Source organism: Terrapene carolina, unplaced genomic scaffold (genome assembly GCF_002925995.2).
Source record: "Terrapene carolina triunguis isolate 2854851 unplaced genomic scaffold, T_m_triunguis-2.0 Scaffold235, whole genome shotgun sequence".
NCBI classification, from domain to species: Eukaryota; Metazoa; Chordata; order Testudines; family Emydidae; genus Terrapene; species Terrapene triunguis.
This window is the reverse complement of record NW_020664586.1, coordinates 3,302,935-3,321,692: the sequence shown is the minus strand read 5'-3', so window position 1 is coordinate 3,321,692 and position 18,758 is coordinate 3,302,935. Positions and strand designations below refer to the sequence as shown.

General features: G+C 48.9%; 2 protein-coding genes across 4 annotated transcripts in view; one reads left to right on the top strand and one right to left on the bottom strand.

Moving 5' to 3' along the window:
* Positions 1-453: 453 nt before the first annotated feature.
* Positions 454-8,859, bottom strand: LOC112102387 (cytochrome b561 domain-containing protein 2). The gene is made up of 4 exons (XM_024193642.1): positions 8,794-8,859; positions 6,594-6,920; positions 5,494-5,531; positions 454-3,533 (listed from the first exon to the last, which is right to left on the bottom strand). Exons 2-4 carry the CDS (start codon positions 6,718-6,720, stop codon positions 3,030-3,032), a joined length of 669 nt encoding a protein of 222 aa, XP_024049410.1. The 5' UTR covers positions 6,721-6,920; positions 8,794-8,859; the 3' UTR covers positions 454-3,029.
* Positions 8,860-9,049: 190 nt separating this feature from the next.
* NPRL2 (NPR2 like, GATOR1 complex subunit) overlaps positions 9,050-18,758 on the top strand; it is a 21,025-nt gene continuing 11,316 nt past the window's right edge. Inside the window, exons 1-9 of one of the 3 annotated variants that reach the window (XM_024193640.1) lie at positions 9,050-9,113; positions 10,540-10,613; positions 11,186-11,277; positions 11,684-11,852; positions 14,630-14,738; positions 15,329-15,465; positions 16,629-16,726; positions 17,029-17,065; positions 17,817-17,910. In XM_024193640.1, the coding sequence (XP_024049408.1) occupies positions 9,092-9,113; positions 10,540-10,613; positions 11,186-11,277; positions 11,684-11,852; positions 14,630-14,738; positions 15,329-15,465; positions 16,629-16,726; positions 17,029-17,065; positions 17,817-17,910 (832 nt within the window). In that variant the 5' untranslated portion in view covers positions 9,050-9,091. Of the gene's footprint in view, positions 9,114-10,539; positions 10,733-11,185; positions 11,278-11,683; positions 11,853-14,629; positions 14,739-15,328; positions 15,466-16,628; positions 16,727-17,028; positions 17,066-17,816; positions 17,911-18,758 lie in introns of all 3 variants that reach the window. The other 2 variants (XM_024193638.1, XM_024193641.1) reach the window with 2 other exon arrangements.

Genomic DNA, 18,758 nt, shown 5'->3' with positions numbered 1-18,758 from the left:
CCCAGCAGCACCCGGACTTACTGTTGGCAGGTGCCCCAGGTGGCCTGAGCTGTTTTTTTTCCTTTTCCGCAGCTGCCAAAAAAAGCTAGTGAAATTGACCTGTAGCCTGAGAATGGCAGGAAGAAACCATGCTAAGACGCTGAGTGAGATACAGCCTGCTGCATCATTGTCCCGCCTGTGCTAGCATCTTCACTGGTAGGGTATCCAGGAGGTTAGTCCATGTCTCTCCTCTGCCTGCTTCCTTCCCATCAGCTGCTTAGGGGTAGGATCCCTAGGCAAAGGGAGCTGTTCATACTCGGTGGTGATAAATGCTCCCTCCTGCATGTTAATGGAGGGATGAAAGCACCCATCAGAGAGGATTCCTCTGTTCTCTCAGCAGGAACTTAGTGGATAACGAGGCAATTAAAACCAAAACAAAGTGGCACAAAGCTAACAAGGCTGCAGCTGCTTGAAATCTTTAATTAAAAATCCTCTGACTCCAGCTTAATGTTCCTTGAGCAGGCTCTGCTCCCACTCCCCCTGCTCCCCAGAGGGAATGTGCTGCACCTCAGTAAGAGGATTGAAATGGCAGCTGTTGCTGGCTGCAGCTTCCTTGGGCTCCAGCAGGAGTCAAACCCTTTCTGCACCTTTTACAGCCCCGAGGCCTGCGGAGCAGGAGCGGTGGGACCTCCCTGCTAGCAGGGGCATTCGTTTAACCAGGGAGGAGAGCTGCACACACAGCAGAGTGAGTCCCTGGGGCTGCCTCCTGAACCAAGACTGCTCGTACCTCGCTAACAGAGAGGAGGGGCATTTCCTTCCTCTCCCTGTAACAGAAGGGAGGTGTCAGTGCAACATTAAGGTGAATGGGCTGCCAGGATCATTCCATGCTCACACAACAGCCAAGGGGAATACTGCACAGCAGCTAACACAGCAGAGCACCATTGTGCACCTTTGGGAATCCTCACCAGGGCTATTCCAAGTGTGAGGAAGGGCCCCTGTGTGCTGTGATGGAATCAAACCCTAGTCTGGCCCATGTGCCCCAGACTTCTCCCAGAGAAGGGCTGGACCCGGAGAGCCTAACACACCATTTGTTCTTTTACCCAAAACCAGGACTTGCTTCCAATCTCCTCGTTCTTGGAGCCAAAGTCCTTTCCTTCCCATCAGGCGCAGAAGGTTCAGTCCAACTCATTCCTCCCCTTCCCCAGAAGACAGGCTCTGCCTGTGGGACATAGCACCATGTGTGCAATATGTCCCCCCCTCCCAATCTCTCAGTGCCCAGGAGGCTGTGGGCACTTTCCCACATGATATAGCTAAAGACACTACACTACATACAACAGGACTGTGTCCCAGCAACACACACAATGGGGATAAGCCTGCTGCTTTCACACCCACATACCACAAGGAAGGGGACAGTGGGCCTGAGCTTTGCCAGAAGGCTGTCAGAGGAACAGTGGGGAGAGGATGATGCATAAACCTCAGGAACTGGGTTTGATTCCCAGATCTGCCCACCAGCTCCTTGAGAGACCTTGGACAAGTCACTTCCCTCTCTGTTCCTCAGTTTCCCCAGCTGTACAATGGGGTGAACAATACTGGCTACTCCATGAGGGGTGTGGGAAGGACTGATTAGCAGCTGTGAAAGTGCTGTGAGATCCCTGGATGGAAGGTGCTCCAGGAAGCAAGAGAGCATGCCTTCAGCTCTCTGACCTTCCATGGAGAAGGTCCCAGCTTCCCATCCCCTCCAAGCCATCTGGGCAATAGTTCCAGCCCTGCAGATCTGAGCTGCTCAAATGGCACCCTGGGGAGATCCCTCTCAGCAGCAGGTCCCAGCTGCTACAAGGCTGGAGCCCTGCTCTACAGAGAATATGCAGACTAAGGCCCTTGGCTGGCTCCACTCAGAGTGGCTTTAAGGAGCAGCCCCAGTTGAAGTGCACAGGGAGGTGCTGAATGGCTCTGCCACTCCTGGAGCTTGGATTTCCAGGACAGCCACACTAAGGTTGCCCAGGGTGAGCCTCGCCCACCCAGCAGAGCCGTAGCTCAGGCACAATGTTCTCCTTAGCTTCACCTGTCTCTAGTCTTGCTCATGGAGATCCCATGCCCCTCTGCTCCAGGGCTGCTCCTTAGTCACCACCCAGCCTTCATTCCCTCAGCCTCAAACCCTTCACCCAGATGGGCTGAAACAACCATCAATTAGCTTTAATTTAGAGAATCTCCACAGGGTGCCTGAAAGGCTCCTCTGCCCATGGGAGAAGGTAGCCGTGGCCCTTCTCTCCCACCTCCTGTTCCCCAGCCTGCACCCCTACACCTTCTCCAAGGCAGACTTCCCAGCCCATGGCAGAGGGGCAACATTACTCAAGGGCAGATGGTGCCTGTTCCATCTCTACTACCATGATCCCCTCTTCTCTGCACTGCAGCGCCTCCTTCTGGATTAGGGCTGTGGGGGCCCGGGGTAGCCCTCCCTGCAGGTTTGCTTGTTGCTAGGAAATACTGATCTTTACTCCTATAAAAGGACGGGGATTGGAAAATTCCAGACATGCCTAATTACAAAGGGATATAACAAGTCCCCCCCACTGCAATACAGCCCTGGTGCTTTATCAATGAGAACATTCTGCACTAGTGTTGAGCCCAACCAGGGGAAGCAGTTCTGAATTCCAGCTTTAATCCTTTCGCCTCTGGTTGTACGAAGTCTGAGTGTGGAGTAGTTCATACGGGGCTCCGATGATAAGCACCCAGCTGTTCCAGCTACTAGACCTGCGTATGGCTGGGAAACCATTCAGCACCAAAGCACATATGGGCTAAATTGCTGCTGTCTGTCACACACAGTGTCTGATGGCAACTATACCACCATGCCCAGGGCTGCTAGGCATTCTGGGAAGAGCAATTTCATGGAGTGGGCACTATGCTATAGACATTTCCAGTATTAAAAATAGAGAGTTAGTTAGAAAGCTAGCTCCAGAGACACCCTACGCAGGTGACTTCCCTGGTCCAATGCCCCAGGGACTGTGTGTGGCACCTTGAACATTCCCAGGGAAACTTGGTTTCAGCGTGGTACCTCAGGGCTGGATCCTTTTGCGGTAGAGATAAGCATTGCTCACCTGGTTCATGATAACTAGGCTGGTGAGAATGGGGCACAGCACTGACAGGTACCAGGAAAGACCTGTCACTGTGGTGGTAAACCACAAGGAGCACATGGCCAGCATCAAACTGGCACAGCCCAAGAGGTAACCCACCAGCCCCGATGTGGCATGGTAGACCTTCAGCTTGGCCAGCGTCCAGTTCTTCATCAGCTTGGGGTAGAGGAGAGCAACGCCGCCTACACACTGCATGCTGGCATAGAGCACGGTCAGCAGGCCTGTCAGGCCATGCCAGGTGACAAAGTGGGCCTTGCTGTTAAGGTACTTGTTGTAGCTGATGATAGCCAGGCCCAGCAGGGCACAGAGGAGGGCCAGCAGCTGCAGGGCCCAGTGGAAGCGGACCTTGGCTTTGCGAGAGAAGGAGCGGAGCAGCGAGCTCTCTGGGGAGAAAACCAGCAGGGCTTCAGTCATCAAGAAGGAGAACTGAGGGGTACAAAGGGAGAAGGTTCGTCATGGACACTACACGGCAGCAGGCAGGCTAGTGCTGGCAACAGCCACTTTCTCTCCCCAGCCCCACAGAAGCCAGAGAACTGTCCCCACCCTTAACATCACATCCTGCAGACAGCCCCTCCAAATAGCCAACCAAGACTTTGGAACAACCAAAGGAATGGTTGCCTCCCTCTTGAGAGGCCAGTTCAGGTTTTACACTGAGCCCTACAGCACCAAGAGACAGGGCTTTGGGAGAGTAGCCAGTGCTGTGTGAGCAACCAGAGAAGGATGGTCCAGTGGTTAGGGGGCTAGACTGGGGCTCGGAGACCCCGGTTCAATTCCCTGCTCCACCAGGCACTTCCTGTGTGACCTTGGGCAAGTCATTTAGGGCCATACTTTTAAAGTAACCTAACTCCTATTGATTTAAATGGGAGTTAGGTGCCTAAATAACTTTAAGAACATGGTCCTTAGTCTCTCTAGGACTCAGTTCCCCATCTGTCAAGTGGGAATACCACCACCTCCCTATCTCACAGGGGAGCTGGGAGGGGAAATACATTCATGGCCATCTGGGGTCCAGACAATAAGGTGATAAGTGCCTAAGATACATAGATTCAGTACAGCTGGTCTCCATAGGCTCTGTTACATTCCTCAGTGTCATGGCTCTGAACTAGGCATCTCCCACTAACATGGGATGTAACCCACTGCTCCTGCCACCCCTACAACTCACATATGCTATTACCACCAGCCTTTCCAACTCCCCCCTGCAACAGGTGGCTGTTGAGTGATGCAAAGCGTGCCCGGGAAAGGGCTGCATAAGAAAGAAGAGCTGTCTGAGACATGCAGGTTAGTTCTGTTGGTTTTACGAGGCCCCCCACAGATCCTGGCTGCAGAAACGGTAACTAGAGGTTGTAACGCTAGAATATTTAGGGCAGAAGTTTCATGGGTGTTCAGAGTCCTGAGCCTCCAATCTAAGTTCCCGCTAAGCTGTGCAGCCGCGCAGCAGCCTATTAAGCGCCACGCAGGCGCTCAGGGCTACAGCAGGGAGAGGCGTCTCTCCCTGATGGCCCCAGCCCAGGACCTGCTGCGGCCAGGGGAAAGGCACCCCTCCCCCGGCTCCAACCCAGCTCTGGACCTGCCATGGAAGGGAGAAGCACCTCTCCCCAGCAGCCCAGGTGCTTCTGTGGGGAGAGAGAGCTGGGGGGAGTCCTCTCACCCCACCGTAGCCCTGGGGCAGCCTGCACCCCAAACCCTTCATCCCTGGCCCCACCCCAGAGCCCCAACCCTCTGCCCCAGCCCTGAGCCCCCTCCCACACTCCGAACCCCTTGGCTCTACCACCGCCACATGAATTTTGTTATGTGTACCAATATGAAGGTGATGTGTATTGGTGCACATAACAAAATTCATTCCACACATGGGTGGGAAAAATTAGAGGGAACACTGCTCCCATTGGTTACAATTTCTCTCTCCATGCCGGCAAAGAACTTGTGGTTTAGAACTTGCTTGCAGCCATCAGTCTACTGCACCTGGCCAGATGCCTGGACCAGACTTAGCCCAGTAGCCCTGAACTCCTCAGGAGCCTGGCAGTGGTGCTGAGAGAGGAAGAGAGATACTTGAAGAGCTAAACAGATTTGGTTATAGCCCAGGAGAGATGATACCCAGCTGGGAGAGCAAGGACAAGGGGTGGGGAATCAGCTAAGTGGGATTCCAAGCACCACCAGTGTCTTGTGTCATCATTCAAGCCAGTGCAAAGCAGGTAGACAACTCTGTCATTCTGACTCAGCAACATTTTACACCTGCTATGCACTATGATGACGTGACGAGATGCAGGGCAACGCTGCACTGAGCCCATTGTGAGCAGCCCCCAGCCCTGAGAGGGTGGGGTTACCACTGGCTACTGAAGCATAGATTACAGGGAAGGAGGCAGGTAACATGGAGCTCTTTTGTCCGACTTACCGCAAGTGACATTAAGAAAGGATGCCAGGAGAACAAGCCTGGAATGAAACAAGAAAGAGGAATGAGCCCTTTCAGACTAGCCATCCGGTGTGCCAAAAACTAACGTATAGCTGAAAAACCGCTAGAGGTATCACCTCAAAAAATCACTCCGTGTTTTAACCCACCATTATCACATGCAACCACCTAAGATCGGATAGTCCAGGGGTCAGGGCGCTAGCTTGGCATTTGGGAAACCTGGCTTTAATCCCCTGCTCTGCCACGGATTTCCTGCATGACCCAGGGCAAGTCACTTTCGCTCTGTGCCTCATCTGGCTGGTGGGGTGTTGTGGGAATAAACACATTAAAGATTGCGAGGCACTCAGGTACTACAGCAGTGGAGGCCATACAAGTTCCTTAGCTAGATAGATTATAACTGAAAGTGATTGGAAAGAAACACACTGTGTTTTCAGTTTGTTTACTTCCTTTGACAGCACTTTGTGTCTCGTCACTTTCACCCATTTGGGTGTTTTTTTCCACCCAGGGAACCATACTGTGAAATGTGACCAGACCTGCAAAAACAGGCAGTGGGGGACCCAGAGGCAGATGGGGATTATTTTAAACTCTTTATTTCAAGTTGACAGCGCAATGGTTGTCAGCAAAACCGTTACAGTTGAGGGAAGCCAGCGGGGTGATCCACTTGTGTGCACCGTACCTCTTCAGTCATCACTGAAAGTGGGGCTGGGGATCTCATCCTCCACATTATAAAAAACACCAAGAGAAGGAATAGGAGTCTGTGATTGCAAAAGGCCTAGCAATGGGTAGCTGGGAATGCAGCAGACCACAAGTGAGGTGCATTGGCAGAGCGGGAGCCCCAGGACTAGAATAGCAGGAGCATTAGGTAGGACGTTGCAGGTCAGGATTAATGTGCACTGGCAGAGAGGGGCAGGACTCAAATAGCCATAGGGGTGGGCAGAGGTCCCTGGGGAGTTTACATAAGGCCTGCATGCATCCTCTGGCACTAGCCAACCCATCACTTTCAGAAGCACTAAAATCGATCCCACACATTTGTTTAATCATGGATGCTGTCCAATAGCTCTGCCCCCCCACTGGCTTCTACTTACTTGACCCAGGTCTGGCCAGTATGGCCACAAAGATGGTGAAACCAAGTGAGACAAGGTGGGCAGTGATGCCAGAGACGGCTCGCAAGGAGCGGTAGATCCGTGACTCTGTCTCGATGGTCAGAGCCATTGCGATGAGAGCCAGTCTTCTGCCCCACGGCAGCAGCGCTTACACCATTCAACTCCCACTGGCTACACGGGCTGTCTAGCAGGTATCAGCTTCCCCAAGACATCCAGGCAAGGGAGAGATTCAACAAGGAAGCACCATAGACCGTTCCTGGCTTAAAGCAAGAAATTCTCTGCTGTCCTTCCTAGACATCCATGGATTATCTAGAAAGCAGGAAAATGAGAAAAATAAAGTTAAGTCCCAAAGAACAACAAGGGGTGGAAATTATCATTATACATCAGAAGGCTCATACAAGATCCCACCAGTGAATCTGAAGGATGAGACTCCTGAAGTTTGCCAAGGCAGTTTATAAACTGCAGATACTGGTTGCTTGTTCACTCACTCATAGGCAATGGCAAGTGTTCAGCCCCCCTAGCAGGGTGGGGCAGATCTTTCCACATTATTGGAAAGATGTCAGGTGTGCTGCTGAAAGAAATATGCATCAACAACAAGACAATCTGAATGCCATTCAGGAGGACACGTGCTGAACAGCTCAGCCTGGAAGGAGCTCACGGGACCAACTTTAAAAGAGTCAAACTTTGTCACCGTTGATAGACAAGAGAGAACGGCTTGATTTAGGGGGATGTTATAACAATTCTGTGGGAATCAGCTAATTGAACATGGAGCATCACTCGGAACACATGGCCCTTTGTTCCAAAAATTCAGATGAGATCAAGAGGAGCTCGACAAGTAGAAGATATTGATACACCTAGCTGGAGCAGATCGGATCTATTTCATCCAACAGAGGAAGAATAATGGAGACGAAGTTACAAGCCAATATATTATACCACTGCAAGGCAATTATGGTACTATCACATTTCTGTCTATTGAACACAGATAGAACAGTGGCAGTGTGTATTTAGAATATGCAAAGTGTAAATCATTCCAGAGAGGAGTTTATAATACACAGGTCATCTCACTCACTGCCATGCGGGCTTGGTGCTCCTCCCACCAGATCATCAAAGAAAGAAAGCTTGGCTTCAAAGATCATTTAGACTCTGAAAAATGAGTATCATCATGACGTTCCATATTCAGTTCTCACCCAAGACACCAGATGGAGGGAGCTGTGTTTACAAGCCAAAAGATGACTTTTCTAACTGTCAGTGCTACAATTTCTATCTGGAATCTGAAAACCCGCTGGGTTTCTCCTTCCTGCCTCTTACATCCTTCCAGTGAAACAGATTCTGCAGTCAATTTCAGCTAATGCTGCAGAAGGCTCCTTTTCCTGAAGTCCTGAAGCCGGGGCTGTAAAGTCAGCAGTGTGACTCCAAAATGCACATGAAGCAGATCCTGAAGTGAGAGTAGGATCAGACCCAGCTGGGACAAGAAGGGGCCATTATTTTTGTGACACTAGATGAACAGATCTCAAATAACTGCAAGGGCATGAGGCATGTTCAGGCCCACACGATATGTGCCAAGGAGTGCTAGGGTTAAGATGACACAGGCACACAGCCTCCGCCTCCTCTGTAAACCCATCCCTAGGGCTTAGCCACACGTTGAGTGGAACAGGGAGAACGCTGTAGAGCTGAGTGGAAGGAAAGCAGAGGCCTCTCACTGACCAAACCTTTCCTCAAGCCACCTGCCCCGGAGGGGACCTGGCAATGGGACCAGAGAGCCGGTTCAGGGACCTGCTCTGTACCGGGAGAGCGGCCATGTCAATGTCACCTTACGGGGCATGATCGCAGGACACCCAGCACCTGCGTGGCGGGAAGCAGCAAAGAGTCCGGGCATTTCAACACTCACCAGGTCACCCTGCTCCTCACCAGCCCCCCACGGGCCTCAGGGCATTGCTGGCAGCCACTACTACTGGGAGGTCTGCATGCCCCCTAACCCCACCTACCATGGGGCCCGTGGAGCCCAGCTCTCTCAGGGCGGGGAGGGGCTCAGCGCAGCGGGGGGGGGGGGCCCCCGGGCCCCCCGGGGGGGGGGGGCGCAGCGCAGCGGGGGAGGGTACCGCGGGTGGAGGGGCTCAGCGCAGCGGGGGAGTCCCGCGGCTCCCTCGGCTCTGGGTGCGGGCTGCCGCGGGGGTAGCCTCACCTGATCCTGGATCACCAGCATCTCTTAGAACTCGGAGACAAGCAGGAAAAACAACCCCGCCTCCTGATTGGGTGGGGTCTGCCGTCCTTCATTATATTGACCCTCCTCCTAGGGCCTCTGAGTGGCTGACATTTGCTGTCTATCATCAGTAAGACCCCCCTCCTCCTGTCACGGCGGCTTCGCCTTCATGCTCCAGGAACACGTGACAAAAGGTGGGGCGTTCTAGTCCTATCCGGGCGAGCCTTCAGTGCGCATGCGTGGATCGGCCGGCTGGTAGCGACCTCTTGCTACCGTGCACATGCGCCTGTCGAAAAGCTCAGGTAAGTGTGCTCCTGCGCCGGTTCAGGCGGCGGCTGTAAGCGCATGTGCGAAGTGGGGTAAGTGCTTGCTTGGTTTCGTGTCTGCGGCTGAGTAGCAAGGGATGGGGCCCTGTGCCGGTGCCCGGTGTTATTGTAGGGTCGCCTGGGAGCGGCTGTTTGCTACGCCCCGGTCTAGCGCACGTCACGTGGACAGCTCCCTTCACCTACGCCTAGAGCACGGGCACCCCTGCGTCACCCAGAGCTGAGAACCCCAGGTGTGCACTCAGCCTGGGCGGGAGGGGAGCTGGAAGCCAGGACTCCTGGGTTCTGTCCCAACTCTGGGAGGGGAGAGAGGTTGAGGGGGTTGGAAACTGGGACTCCTGGGTTCTGTCCCAGCTTTGGGAAGAGAGAGGGGTCTAGTGGGCTGAGGGGGTTGGGAACTAGAACTCCTGGGTTCTATCCCCATCGTGGGGAAGGGAGTTCAGTGGCTAGTTCACAGGGCCGGGACTCCAGAGTCACCTTCACCAGCTTGCTGTATGCTCTTGTACAGGCTTTCTGTCTCTGTACAGTGGGGTGATGATGCTCACCAGCTGTACTAATGCGCTGACATCCTGGGATGATCAGTGCTATAGAAGTTTTAGGTATTAGCAGCTGTAGCACTGAGCAAAGGAAGTGTGGCTATGGGGGAGGGAAATGTCCTGCGAATATTAATTTGCATTTGAACATGAACTTCAGTTCGACCTTTGTGTTCATGGTCCATAAAACTTGCGAGTTTGAGCTTTGCAACATGAATCTTTGCAAAAAGCTCATATTAAACTTTAATACCCAACAGAAGCAAACTTTGATTTTTTTAATATTCATGCCTAACATTCACCCCATGCCCCTGCTCCTGAGGAATAAAAAAAATTAAATTCTGACTAAGACTCCTTTCTCTTGCAGTTACTGATCTTTAACTCTTGCCTCTTAGGATATCGTAATTCTGTTCCATTTTTGTGTACCTTTGCAGGTCACCTTTCAAGTTAATGTTTTAATCATATAGAAGTCAGGGAATAACTTATATTTTGCATGTACAGTTAACTTCCAGTGAGTAGTATGGTGTGTTAAAGTGTTGCTTCACATAAGTAACTGCTGGATTGGAAGGAGAGGCAAAGGCCTGTTTTGATGTGCAGTGACTTTGTTAATGAGGCAGGGCCCAGCCACTAGTATGGTGATTGCACTGGAATTCAGTGCATAAAGCCACACTAGTGCTGTGTCAAAGACTGAGATATTTTGTACACTACCTGTCCCTCCAATGCATAAGTATTATCACACACGGCATTAACTTCAGAGTCTGTATATGTCACGCAGGCCAGATTTACAGCTGCTGTAACTTAACTTTGGAACACATGACTCTTGTGCTTTGAAAATTTGCATTAATGTAAGGTTTGTATTATTTTTATTGCACTAGTATTCTCCGTGAGAGAGGGAGAAAAAGACCAAGGGAAGAGAAATCCAAAGAGAATCCACTTGATTGCTCTTTTGGTAAGCATCAGTTCTGTGTTGTATCTCTTGCAGCAGTAACCATGGACACCAGCAGCAGAATTGAGTGCATCTTCTTCAGTGAATTCCACCCAACGCTGGGGCCTAAAATAACCTACCAGGTCAGTGATGCCAGAGTATTTGGGGCAGGGGTCTATTGGGTATTCAAACAGGCAGTGAACTGAGGGAATTCAGTCTGCTGTCTCCAGCACCCAGCCAATGCTGGCCCCATCAGTCAAGGGCCTGCAGCTAGGCCCTGTGTGTCTCTTCAGCTGAACTGTGACATTTTATACTGTATCAGAGGGGTAGCCGTGTTAGTCTGAATCTGTAAAAAGCAACAGAGGGTCCTGTGGCACCTTTAAGACTAACAGAAGTATTGGGACCATAAGCTTTCATGGGTAAGAACCTCACTTCTTCAGATGCAAGACATCTTATGTCTCTCTACAAAAGTGACTTTTCACAGGTGCTCACTCTCCTTGTCATGCCTGTAGCCTGTTGCTCGGGCTTCTTATGAGACTGTAGGGTTATGTCTGTTGGCTCTTCAGTGATACATTATTGTTTCCTTTGCCATGCAGGTCCCGGAGGATTTCATATCCCGAGAGCTCTTTGACACAGTCCAGGTGTACATCATCACCAAACCCGAGCTGCAGAACAAACTCATCACAGTGTGAGTACCACCTAGAACTGCACTGTATAATCATAGCAATGAGTAACCACCATTTTTAATAATTTAATTACAGTCTGTGCACAAGGTGTCAATGATTTTTAACTACATGGAAACTTTGAAGAGTCTGCGTTTTTCTGTTAAGAGAATTCAGGACAAAGCCTGGCACAGATGCTAAATTTTGTAAATGACTCACTCTCATAAACTGATGAATGCATTTACTTGTAAATTCTCAGAAAATTCATTCTGGGCTTGGAGTAAGGGCTGTAAGTTTGGGGAGGATCCATTGTATTTTTCATACAAAACAAAGAAGTGTCTATTTTAAAAGCAAAATCTTTCACTATGGAGTTCCGACCAGTGCTTCCAGAACAATCGCAGTTGACGGCTTGTGCCTGTTTCTCTTTGATAGGACCGCTATGGAGAAGAAGCTGATTGGCTGCCCAGTTTGTATTGAGCACAAAAAATACAGCCGGAACGCTCTGCTCTTCAATCTGGGCTTTGTTTGTGATGCTAGAGCCAAGACTTGTGCATTGGAACCCATCGTGAAGAAATTGGCTGGCTATCTCACCACCTTAGAGGTCAGATTTGGCACTGATGCACCCATTCAATATCTAATGCTGTTTGTCACGGATCCACAGGATTGGTGCTACACCCCGCAGCTTTAGAACAGTCTCTAGGAGAAACGCCTTTGATGTGCCAGACCTCCGAGAGGTCTCGCCCTTCCTACACAGGGTAGGCCATGTGGTCTGATCATCTTTTTAGATTGAACCTTTCCACTCCTTTGCTATCAAGCTGGGGTGTCTGCTCAGCTTCCCTACTGTGAGGTGGGGAAATCCATCTCCCTCAGGGTAGTTGGTTGCTAGGTGTCGGTATCCTGGTGACTAGGTTTTCCATTATCATCTCAGATTTCCCATTGATATGGGGCTGGCCTCAGCCAGTCCTTTTCCAATGACCCATTCATGCTCAGACAGCTAGGCCACATTCATACCTATGTCTCCCAGCCTGCCCTGAAAGCAAACAGCTCTCCCAGCACTGTAAAAAAAACCCACCCCCATGGGGGGAATAGCTACCAGCACTGGGAGTGCGACTCCTAGCGCTGGTGCACTGTCTACACTGCCACTTTACAGCACTGTAACTTGCAGCGCTCAGGGGTGTGTTTTTTTCACACCCCTGAGCGAGAAAGTTGCAGCGCTGTAAAGTGGCAGTGTAGACAAGGCCTTATTGTCATTCATAGATTCCAAGGCCAGAATGGATTGCTGTGATCATCTAGTCTGACCTCCTGTATAACACAGGCCGGACAACTTCCCACAATCATTCCTAAACCAGAGCTTTTAGAAAAACAGACAACATTGATTTACAAATTGTTGGGGAGAATCCACCACCACCCTTGGTAAATTGTTCCAATGGTTAATTAAAAAGCACATAATGCCACACCCATTCACTTTTTGTTTGTTTTATTTAAACAAAATGAAATGTCAGGTAGTGTCTCTTTCTCACTATTTTGTGTGGTCCATTTCCTGGGAAAGTGAGTTCTCATAATGGAGAAATTCCAGCCACTTTTTGTTAAAAATAAGGCTATTTTAAGTCAGCCAGTTTTAATGATTGGTAATAAATAATATGGGGATGGTTTGTTACTATTAAGTGTGAGTTCATTGACTTCAAATTTCCTTTTTAACAGTAAATGGTATAAACTATGTACTTTCAGAATCATGCAGGTGACCATAATGACTGTATAGGGAAGCTTGTAGTTCGGGTGATGATGTGTGTTGTTTAGGATCAAGAGACCCAGTTGTTTCTTCCTGAGCAACACTTTGAATAGAAGCTTAAACTTTCAAGTAAGGTATTAACAGCCCATGGTAAACATCCCTGATCATTCCCACAGATCTGCCAACAAAGCCATGGAAAACCAGACTTGACACTCTTAATATTTCTCAAGTTAAAAACAGCAAGACATTTTTTTTAAAACATCCTTTCAGGCCTCTGTGCTTGCTTACGGTGTTATGCAGACAAAACGACACAGGATCGTTTCAGGGGACAAGACAAAGATGCCACATTTATTATGATAACACAATTTGATTTATGACCAATAACTAATACCTATATACACACACACACACCCCCCACACACACATCAGATGTTCTGCAGCTGCTGTATAGTTACCAGTCCTGAATGTAGCTTGAGTCTGTGGCTTGATTTTTGCAGCTTGGGTTCGTAGCTTGTGGCGGCTAACTGGCCAGGAAAGCGGGGCACAAAGAAGGGCTGGGTGTGCCCTCCCATGTTGGCAGTAGAACGTTACCCCCCTCAAAGTCTTCCATCTCACTCATCTTTCTTATAGGCTTTTAGTTTGAATCCAGAGTCTATAGGTCTTGCTGTGTCACGCTGCCTCTGGGTTCGGTGTGATTGATCACCTGTCAGTTGCAGACGTGACTTTTAGCCTTGGACCTGGCTTTGATTTTCCTTCTATTGTACCTTTGTTCTTTTCTTTTTAGGGTGGACTTTTCTTTCTTTGTTAGGGCTGTTGTTTGCATCTTCAGCCGTTGGGGTTTGAACTTTATTTCATTAGGATAGGCTGGCGCTGGAGGTTGATTCCATCATCCATCCATACCTCATTCACACATTTAAACTAAACTAATAAGATGACGTTAGGGTTTTGCAAAATGAAGGTTGCAGCAGGCTTTTACAAAATGGAGTGAGCGTTTTAAAATGGAGTTTGAGTTACAATATGGACAAGTGTAAGGAGTGGCAAAGAGTGAACAGAAGCTACAATGTAGACAAGTATAATGAATGGCAAACAGTGAGCAGAAGTTACAATGTTGAAACAGTGCAAGTTTCAGTGATTTAAGCAGCAACTGGATTGAAAGTGAAACTTACAAGGGCAGCTGGCTGAACCCTATGGCTCTTAACAAGCATCTTATTTGTCAATTAGCCAGTTATTGGGATAACCAGTTTTATGAATGAATGTTGTTTCATTCATAAAACTTTACTTATGAAGTTACAATAATAAAGTGAACAATTAAAAACAATTTTATTCATCAGTTCTACAACGGCCCTAAACAATAATTCCTTAGGTGAAATCCATTGAGGTCGATGGGAGTTTGAGACTTCACTGGAGCCAGGATTTCACCCCTTGATCCTGCATAACACAGCATGGTGTAAAGGAGAGATTTGTCATTAATTAGGTGAGTGACAGGTTTTCAGGATCAGACTAAAAGTAAGAAAAGAACCAAGGAAAAAATACCAGTGGGGTTTCCTTACTGTATCGCCTGCATAACAGCTCCACAGCAGCTTTATAGAGAGATGCGAGGTGGCTTGCTGCTACTGAGAGGCAATGACACTGACCCTGTTCTCTCCTAGCTGGAAAGTGGCTTCATCTCCAATGAAGAGAGTAAACAAAAGCTGGTGCCAATAATGACCATCCTCCTGGAGGAGCTCAACGCCACTGGGAAATGTACTTTGCCAATAGGTAGGGTCGCTGGACATCCAGCTGTAATGTAATCTTTTTCTTCGTCCCTTCCCAGTCTCACAATGAGTCCCTTAGCATCACCCCACTAGTGGATCCTGTCTGAGGCAGAGGAGCCTCCTGATATAAAGTTTGTAGCTTAGGGGTGAGGGGTCGGACTTGCAGCTCCACCTGTACCCCACCCTTGTGCTGCTTTGTTTTGTGGTATTTGAAGTGTTGCTCAGGGGACATTCGTGGGGGAGCAGCACATGGGAGAGAAGGGAGTTAGATGTGCTGGGGGAGTGCACTGCTCCCTTATTGCCTCTGCCATCCCTGGAGTGCCAATGGGCTGTGATTACAGCGGAGTTGGCTACTGCTGGGAACAAAAGGGAAGCTGCTCTATACTGACCAGATTGCTGTAACAGAGGATGGAAGGGGAGGTTGGCGTCTGAGGGTCAAATCCTGCCCTGGTTTCAGCAGCGGGTGCAATTCCCATTGTTCATGGGGTGGGTGGTACTCACACTGTTATATCAGGGCAGATTTTGGTTGGGAAAGTTGAGAGAGACAGAAGGTGTTTGCTAGCAGAACCGAGTGCTTTTGTCTCCTCCTCCTAGATGAGTCAAACACCATTCACCTGAAAGTGATCGAGCAGCGGCCAGACCCTCCCATTGTGCAGGAGTACGATGTGCCCGTCTTCACTCTGGACAAGGACGACTTCTTCAATGCCCAGTGGGATCTCACCACTCAGCAGGTCTGTCTGCTTCATCCGGGTGGGGCTAAACAGGGGGGACATTCTAATGGGGTCATCTTCCATCCCAGCAACTCAGTTAGCTGAATGGAGATGTGACGGGTCGGTTGCGCTACCTGGTGCCCAGTGAACAAGGGGTTAACCACAGCTCAGCAACCCATAGCCCTTGCCTGGGGCCTATAAATCCTCTACTTGGGAGACAAGAGGAAGGAGAATGCTATTGGGTAGCAGCCCAGCCTTCCCAGGGTCTTAGGACTGGGGAGCTTGATCCCTTTTGTGGAGAAGACTTTGCTGATTGCAGTGGTATGCCTCTGCTGAACCATTCCCAGTGAACATGTGATAAACGGCAGCAGCTGTTGCCAACACTATCCAAATCAAGCACAGATGTCCTTTATGGGGAAGTGTCCATCCAGTGACTAGGGATGGTTAACAAAGTGTTAAATAGTGTGGAACTCTGCGCTCCAGTTGCAGACACTTCCAAACAGGGATGGAATACAGAGGTGCATGTGTTTATAGTGAGGTTGCACTGTATTCTCATTCAGCACAGTATCTAGTGTCCATATTAAATCTCTTCTGATGGTCTCATTGACCCTTTGTGCATGGACCATGTTTACTGGAAAATCTGGTCCAAGATGGCCTGTGCCTTTTTTGTTCAGTTCTATAATGATATAATTTTCTTCTCCCAGTGCAAATGATTTTGCAGTTGGATACAAGAGTTCTTGGATGTTAGAAGTGCATGTGTCTGGTGCATAGAACCATATCACTGTCTCATGGAAAAAAAGCTACCTTAAGACAGAGATACTATTGAGAGTATGTATCGGTCACTTAAGGGTAAAAAACATTCCAGGGATGTTGTGACTTTCCCCAAACAAAACATTATAAACACAGGAAACGTAGAGCTAAAGTTAATTGAAGAGAAATCCAAACATATCAATGCACAGTTAAGGTACCTAAACACGATAACTCTGCCCCATAGTGACACCGTGCAATAACCATGCAAATGATGATTGAGGCATTTAATTGTTTGTGGTCATAGATTACATTATCAATCTGAAGACACACTAGATTTCCCTCACACGCACGCTCCCCTTGATGTCACTATAGGGAGTCTCGCATGCAGATTTTCCTCTCTTTGGTTTGATTGCTCTCTCATGCTGTCTCCCTAGATCCTGCCGTACATTGATGGATTTCGACACATCCAGAAAATTTCTGCTGAAGCCGATGTGGAGCTCAATTTGGTGCGAATTGCCATCCAGAACCTGCTGTAAGTGCTAAGAACTAGGGCATTGGGAAGGAGAAGGGTCCCTGATCAGAATACTCACACAGATACATATACCCACCCTTCTCGTCCCCAGTTCTCACTTTAGCCCTGCGTCCCGATCCCCTTGACACATGGAACTCCGAATTTAGAAGAAATTCCCTGCAGAGTTCCCTGTAGAGGAACCACTACAGAAAACCCGGCCTGCAGCTAGTGGAGAGTAATAAAACCTATGCATTCACTAGGGAAGAGGCTGGCGTTTGAATCTATAATCAGTGATTTCTAATGTTTCATTGACTGTCTTGCAGATACTATGGGGTGGTGACTCTGGTCTCCATACTTCAGGTGGGTATGGCTAGGAGCAAAAGATTCCAGCCCATTATTAGCCTGACACGTGTGACCTTTCACCTCTGGAGATCTGGTCTCTCTTGGAAGGAGTCTGCTGGCCTCATGTTAGGCACAGCACAAAACTAGCTCGCTAGTGGACAGACAGCCCCTGCTTGGGAGAAGACCTAGGACAAAACCAGTATGGGAGTGCTAGGCTGGTACTAAGAACCACAATAGGGTTGTAAAGCTTTAGTACTGACCTGCAGCTCTGCTGATGTCCTTGGAAGTAAGACTGGAGCTGGGACATCTGAATACATGGGACCTGCTATGTTTTTCCCCATATTCTTTTAATAGTGCCTGGTTTCTGGTACTGTTGGGGAGAGGACTGCATACAGGACACATCTGCACTAACAGTCACGTGGGTATAAGCAGAACTGTAGGCCTGGGGAAGCAGTGGCTGTAGAATTTGGTCGAGCAGAATCACTGGCTAACGATGCCAGATTTAGAAAGGGGAAGAATCTTGTGCGTCTGATGTGCAGTTGCACCCTATGCTCTATAGAGGGTAATTCTTCTAGGACAGCACAGTGCTTTCACATGCCAGTTACTCTGCTCTGTGGTGGTTATGTGCTGCAGGTGGTTCTCCTTGGCTGGCTCCACCAAATTGTTTGTCTTGGAGTCTCTAGGGTTGTTTGGCTTAAATCCTAGGCCCAGAGCTAAAACTCTTCAGCCTCTGGTTAATAGTAATTTCATCTCTCTCTCTCCTTCCCAGTACTCAAATGTATACTGTACTACACCTAAAGTCCAGGATCTGGTGGATGATAAATGCCTCCAAGAAGAATGTCTCTCTTATGTCACCAAGCAAGGTATAGAAGGCCTGAACTGAGCTAGATATGATAAGATTGTGCTGGCCCAGGATATGCTGTCATAGAATCTGATTCCTCCAGAGAGCTGCTAGGGACTTGGAAACCAAAAGTTCAGCATTGGCTCTTTCTCCCTCGAGTTTGCTCATGACAAAAGGCTGGTAGTGGGGCCTTCAAGTTTGTGTACTAGGTCCTGTGTTAATATGTTAATGATCTGACAAAGGGGTTGAGTATTGAGGCAGCAAAAGTTGTAGATGCCACAAAGTTATTTAGGTTAGTCAAGATCAGGGATGGCTGGGAGGAACTTCAGAGAGACCTAACCAAGCGAGGTGAGTGGGCACCACAATGGTAAATGAAACTGAGTGTTGATAAATGCAAAGTAATGCACAGTGGAAAGGAAAACTTTAACTATTTCCACGCCTGCCAGGGTTCTAAGTCAACTGTATCAGTTCAAGGAAGGGACCTGGGCATCATTGTACACAGATCAATGGAGACTTCTACTCAGTGGGCAGCTGCAGTTAAAAAAAGCAAACCAGATGGTTGGAGGCATAAGGAATGGGGTGGAGAATAATAGACTCTTCTAATGTTTTTATATAAATCGGTGCAGCCTTATCTGAAATGCTGTATGTAGTTCTGGCCACCCAGCTCCAAAAGGATATTGCAGAATTAGAGGGGTTCAGAGAAGAGTGAGAATAGAAAAACTGGGGTCATCATCTTAGAAAGGAGACGACGAAGAGGGGACGCGATAGAAGTCTATAAAAGAACAGGAGTACTTGTGGCACCTTAGAGACTAACAAATTTATTAGAGCATAAGCTTTCGTGGGCTACAACCCACTTCTTCGGATGCATAT

Coding starts and splice junctions, on each gene's coding strand:
- LOC112102387 (XM_024193642.1), bottom strand. CDS start 6,720: ATGGCTCTGACCATCGAGACAGAGTCACGGATCTACCGCTCCTTGCGA. Junction 5,532..6,593: donor ACTGGCCAGACCTGGGTCAA/GTAAGTAGAAGC, acceptor GTTTCATTCCAG/GCTTGTTCTCCTGGCATCCT. Junction 3,534..5,493: donor CTTTCTTAATGTCACTTGCG/GTAAGTCGGACA, acceptor TGTACCCCTCAG/TTCTCCTTCTTGATGACTGA.